The sequence below is a fragment of the Temnothorax curvispinosus genome, unplaced genomic scaffold (genome assembly GCF_003070985.1).
Source record: "Temnothorax curvispinosus isolate PA1 unplaced genomic scaffold, ASM307098v1 QBEX01005801.1, whole genome shotgun sequence".
NCBI lineage: Eukaryota > Metazoa > Arthropoda > Insecta > Hymenoptera > Formicidae > Temnothorax > Temnothorax curvispinosus.
The window spans coordinates 1-5959 of NW_020215581.1; the positions used below are offsets into that span (position 1 = coordinate 1).

General features: G+C 48.6%; 1 protein-coding gene across 2 annotated transcripts; it reads left to right on the forward strand.

Moving 5' to 3' along the window:
- Positions 1-2551: 2551 nt before the first annotated feature.
- LOC112455082 (cleft lip and palate transmembrane protein 1-like protein) lies at positions 2552-5640 on the forward strand. 2 transcript variants are annotated; one of them, XM_025016784.1, is made up of 9 exons: positions 2552-2620; positions 2690-2948; positions 3214-3328; positions 3404-3636; positions 3728-4013; positions 4123-4311; positions 4398-4606; positions 4712-4963; positions 5351-5640. In XM_025016784.1, the coding sequence occupies exons 2-9, from the start codon at positions 2695-2697 to the stop codon at positions 5442-5444; spliced, it is 1632 nt and encodes a 543-aa protein (XP_024872552.1). In that variant the 5' UTR covers positions 2552-2620; positions 2690-2694; the 3' UTR covers positions 5445-5640. The 2 variants fall into 2 exon arrangements, with proteins under 2 accessions (XP_024872552.1, XP_024872551.1); XM_025016783.1 differs by having other exon boundaries at positions 2553-2948.
- Positions 5641-5959: the final 319 nt, after the last annotated feature.

The following is a 5959-nucleotide window of genomic DNA, read 5'->3' on the forward strand; positions in this document are numbered from 1 at the left end:
GAGAGAGAGAGAGAGAGAGAGAGAGAGAGAGAGAGAGAGAGAGAGAGTTACACGTTGCAGGATTTTGAATAGTAAATCTCGCGGGGCACTTGTTCTACTGTTCCACAGAATAATAATTTCTTTGCGAAAAATTGTATGTATTTCACGAGATAAGGCACGGCTGCACCCGGGCCACCCTCGAGTGAGGGACGTGAGGGACGTGAGGGTGGCGAATGGCGACTGGGGCGAGCCTTCTACTATTCTACTCGAAAGAGAAAACGATCGAAAGATTGCTTCTACGTCTATCGAGTCCTACGTCGAGTAAGGTCAGATGGATAAGCGCGCAAATGACGTTTGCGTTTATTTGCGACAGATACAGAAGCGAGAATATAGACGCGAGAAAGAGAGAATAGGTACGCGCGCGAGACGTGTAAAATCGTTTATCGCGTGACAGAGCGACAACAGCGGCCAATCGACTTGTCGAAATTTATTGCACTCACTGAAGAAAGCTCATCGGAGTCGGCGTCTCGCATTGCCACCACTGCAAAGCACTGTTGCGATTATATGTATATCGCGTTACGCACCAACACCAGCACCGTCCGTTTCCACGTCCTCTTGGCCGATTTCTCGCTACACTCGTCACTGACGCGCGTGCCATGTCGTCGAGATCGAGCCCTCGCTGCCCTCGTCGAGCCTTCATCGCCGAATCGTTCTCGCCTCCGCCTTCGAAAAGAAGCTCGCTCTCGGGTTGCGTTTCCGGAGGCGGCGCGGCGAGAGCGTCAGGGCGAAAAAGCGGGACACCCCCGCGACCGCGACCGCGACGTCCGCGACTCGCGACTCTTGCGAGTCGCGCGCGACCGCCCTCCCCGACATGCCGCCAACACCAACCACCAACCACCCCCGACGCCCTACTTTCCTCTCCGTCCTCTCCGTCCTCTCCTCAGCGACCTCAGCTCAGCCTCGGCGCCCTCGGCGAGGCGAGACTGGCGAGAGGCGAGAGCGCACTTGCGCTCGCGCTCGCGCTTCTTCTCGGCCTCGGACCAGCACACGCATGTACGTAGTACATACGTACCCGGCCGCGCGCGACTCTCGACAAAACCGGAAGCGCGCGATACGGTACTCGGTACTTACCCTAGTCTGATGTCCTCCATTGCCGCAGCTATCGGCCAACACCGATCGATCCCCTTTTCCAGCTACTCCATTTCTCTATTCTCCCCTCGTGTGTGTCAGGCTCTCGCTCTCGCTCTCTCTCTCGGCCTGGGCCCACGGCGACCACGACTCGCTTTTTTATAGCGTGACACCCCCGCGCCTTGACGGCTCACATCTTGACCCGCGATCCGTGCCAACTGTGCTCCTTTAAGGAGACGCGCTCTCTGGCTGCTCTCTGACCTCTCTGTCCATGGCACGCACCACGAGTCCACGACCCACGACGACGACGTCGACGACTCGCGTGCTCGCGTGCTCGCGTGCTCGCGTCCTACTCAGTACGCAGTCCTACGTCCTACTCGTAGACTCGTACTCGTGCTCGAGCCTCGAGAGTCGAGCCGCTCGAGCGACAAGTCGCGCGTCGCGCTGGTCGCGCACGCTCATCGCTCGTGCTTCGTGTTCCTTGCCCTTGCAGGGGTGTGCTTAGACTGCTTAGCTCACACTCTCACTCACAGTGACTACTGACTACAGTCGTCGACGTCGTCGTCGTCAACCGCAAGGGATGCCGGATATGATTCGGAAGAAAATGAAAATACGAATACGCGCAATACTCTACAGTCCACAGCTACACCCAGACACCCTAGACCTATCAAACTTTACACGTCGTTCATTTAGATTTAAATTTATTCTTATATAATATACATATGTATATTTCAAGACCGTCTGAAGAAGATGCTGACAATACCGGCCTAGGACCTAGGACTCGCTGGGACTCGCTAGTCGCTAGTTCGGACATAAACCATAGCACGGACACGAACCATGTCATGTACGTTACCGAGCGAAAGGGACGTAGACACGTAGTTGCAATGATGTCCACTTTCTCAGGGGGCAGGCTGAAAATGTGACTTCCGCCTCCGCCAGCTTCAGAAAGATTAAAGAGATGGCGGCTGGTTAAGGTTAAGATAAGAAAGACGTAAACAGTACGCGGATCGCGGGTCGCGGGTCGCGGGCCAATGAACTGTCAGAGACGTCAGAGTCAGTGTCGGTGGCGTGGCGGCGTGGCGTAGTGCTCGACGCTCGCCCGGGCTCGCCGTGCTCTCGTACTGTCGTACGTCGTACTGCGCTGTAGGCTGTAGCTGTAGTGCGCGTGGTGCATACACGTGTGTGTGTATATATGTGTATAACTGCACGGACAACGTCCACTGCGACTGCGATCTCAACGATCGAGAATCGCCGGTGATGGTGATAGCCGGGTGTATGCCGTATATGTATGGTTGAGGTTGAGCGCGCGTGTAAACGTTTCTCGTTCACCTGCGCTGTCACGCTGCTAAAGCTAAACTCGAACGATTCACGCGACGCTCCGGCTCCTCGTCGGCGTCGCTCGTCCCGGTACTCCCGACTCCCGGCTCCCGGGCCGTGACAGTGGCAACTGCTGGCAACCGCGGCAACGTCCGAGGGCGAGGAGCACAAGAGTTTTGCCCACGCACGCAACATTGTAATATCGTATGCCTGCCTTTTGTAATACACGCTAATAGAGATACCTAATCGAGATACCCACCGGCAGCCGAGATGCAGTGGCCCTCGCTCAGCGTTATTCTTTCCGAGATATTTCTGGCGTATATCGTCTACTCGATATACACGCTGTCGCTGCTGTTCGTGTCGCCGGCCTGCGAGGATGGCAAGCCGTGTCTCGAGTCGTACCTGAGCGAACGGCCGCAGTTGGATCTATACATGTACAGCTCCATCAGGAGAAATCCCGCCAGCAGAGACGTCGACCTCGTATACTCGGGGCAAAACTTCGCGTACGATCAAACGCAAACCATGTGAGCATTTCCGCGTCATTTAGTCGGGCTGTCATAGTCTCCCTTTGAGCATCCATCCCTCGATCAACGGTTGACCTTCTTGGGCAGCTTGGGCCTGTCTCGCCTTCCTTTCCTCTTGTCCTCTCTGCTCTCTGACAAGCTCTGAAGGAGTAGGATGCCAGAGGGAGAAAGAGAGAGAGAGAGAATCGAAATGGTCTGACAATGAGCGAGAGACCGCCCGCGCCGCCGCCGCTCATGTGAATTAACCAACTTTTTTTTCTTGCAGTCCAGTGACTCTGACCGTACCAGGCGACACACGGCGAAATGGAACATTGTTCTTACATATATTATTAACGCCTCCCTCCGTAAAACGGAGCAGGACGTTTGTTGATTTGCAAAAAGTAATGTGATACGTAATGTTATGAAATATATATATACATATATATGCTCTACATTACGTACGTCCATCTTTACAGGATATATTTACCTCGTATACCGCTATTAAAATGACACAATACGTAGTACCTGAGGCAGAAGCGTTCAAGTTGTTAGGCGACAAGAGCCATGGCCATGGTACGAAAAAAGTTACGAGCCAGATTATCGTACGTCCAGTCTCACACGTGAAAAGTCGCGTGACTTTTACAATAATGACGGACAACGTTATGCTTCCTATATACGGCATGCCTGCCGAGCTCGTCAATCACATCAAGTACATAAATTTTAATATATCTTGACCGCGCGTACGCATAACGCGCGCAAGTGTTAAAGACCGACGTCATCACCTTGCTTGTTTGTTGCAGAATAATTGGCAAACGGACATTCTTGCCGATTGTAACGTGCGACTTTTTACAAACGCGACATCGGGACCTTAAGCGAATTACCCCGCAAAATTATACGACGAACGTCGCGGTAGAATATTCGCCTGTGTCGCTAGGAAAATTAAGATTGGTGCTGCACGTGCAGGCGACCATGGAGAATCTGAGGAATCTCGGCTTCTCCGACAAAGACATCGATGAAGTAAAGGGCATCTTTGCTGACACCAACGTCTACTTATTGGGCGGTACATTCTTCATCGCGGCTGTACACGTGAGTAGGACAAGTACGGCGTGTTACGTGCGTCGCGAAAACCGCAAAAGAAATGAGAGAGGGGAAAGAAAAGAAAGAGAAAGGACAGCGCCAATCTTCCGTGTTACAGTTGTTGTTTGATTTTCTTGCTATTAAAAATGATGTCAGTTTTTGGCGGAAGAAGAGTAATCTCATAGGCCTCAGCAAATGGACCGTGATATGGCGTGCGTTCAGTCAGACGGTCATTTTCCTTTATCTTTGCGACGAAGGTTCTTCCTTGCTCGTTCTCATTCCGACCGGTATCAGCACTGTTATCGAGGTGCGTATACATGTTACGGTATGTACATATATGGCGTTATCAGGTTATCACCGATCGTGTAATGCGTAACGTTTTTTTTTTTTTAGCTGTGGAAATTAAAAAAGATGTCGAGAGTGGACGTGATTAGCAGCGGTAGCATTTTGCCGAGAATACGATTTAAAACTGACTGCATTGACGCAGCCGAGGTGAAAACTAGAGAGTTTGATGCTGAGAGTATGCGTTATCTAAGTTACTTGTTATATCCGTTAGTTATCATTGGTGCAATCTACTCGTTACTTTATCAGCCGCACAAAAGGTAAACAACCACTTTTCTCTAAAACGAAAAATATATACGTACGAAATAATCATTTATATCTTGGAGATAGAAATAAATCGTGAATTAAATTGTTTTGAGTTACAGCTGGTATTCATGGAGCATAAATTCCTTAGTGAATGGAGTTTACGCATTTGGATTCCTCTTTATGCTGCCGCAGTTGTTCGTTAATTATAAATTGAAATCCGTGGCGCATCTGCCATGGAGGGCGTTCATGTACAAGGCATTTAACACTTTCATCGACGACGTGTTTGCTTTCATTATAACGATGCCGACAGCGCACAGAATAGCGTGTTTCAGAGATGACGCCGTTTTTCTGATTTATCTGTATCAAAGATGGTAAGAGAATTTATTCGTTCAACGTGAAATTCATGCCGAGTGCCGCTGAACGTTCGCGATTTACGTTAAACGATGGAGATTTCTACCTGAAGGCAAGCACAATTCAAAAAAATGTGTTTTTTCTGTCCTCTCGGGTTTTCATTATTTTTACCTGACCATTGTGATCTGAAGCGAACGTCGTCAGCTACGTCATCAATTCTTTTCTTGGAAGGACCTAAACCTAAACCTATCTCCATCGTTCGAAAATTTGTCATTCCTCATTGCTACTTGCTACTTGCTACTTGTTCAGTGGTATTCGCCGTGAGCGGCACGTCGCGTTACGGCCTTTCGTATGTATCGATCAATATTTTAGAACGTAAAAAAAAAGTTTGTCAACACTGTCCACAGGTTATACCCGGTGGATAAATCACGTGTGGATACTGATACGATTACAGAAGAAGCTGTCAATTTCGGCAACAATACGAACAAAAAAACAAATTAACCATTCCTATTGTTTACTGTTTACTGTGTATTGTTATTGTTTGTCTTCGTTACCTAGAACTTGAAACTTTCGTAATATCATGTTGAAACGTTATTACGTGCTGGCAAACAGTATTTATATCGCTAATGTGAAAATTTAACTAATATACGCATACAATTGTTACGAAAAATATATCTTATTTTCTTTTTATCACCTAGAGAGTACCATTGTAATTTTTTATTTTTTTTTAACGATCCGACAACGGATCTTGCAATTCACGTATAATCGCGATGCGATAATATTATCTATAATGTTCTCGGCGTGACGCGTTCAATGATCAGAGTGTGACAAAGGACTTATAGAAGGAAATTATATAACATGCAACGTCGAACACGGCAGGAAAAAATCAAATAACGGCACATTCCTTGTTCGGATGCTCATTTAGCAGGTGTTATATGTCATCAGGCTACTTCTAGGTATGATTATATTTGATACGTGCGTAAGAAAATACTTTTACTGGGTTGCCCGATAACGAG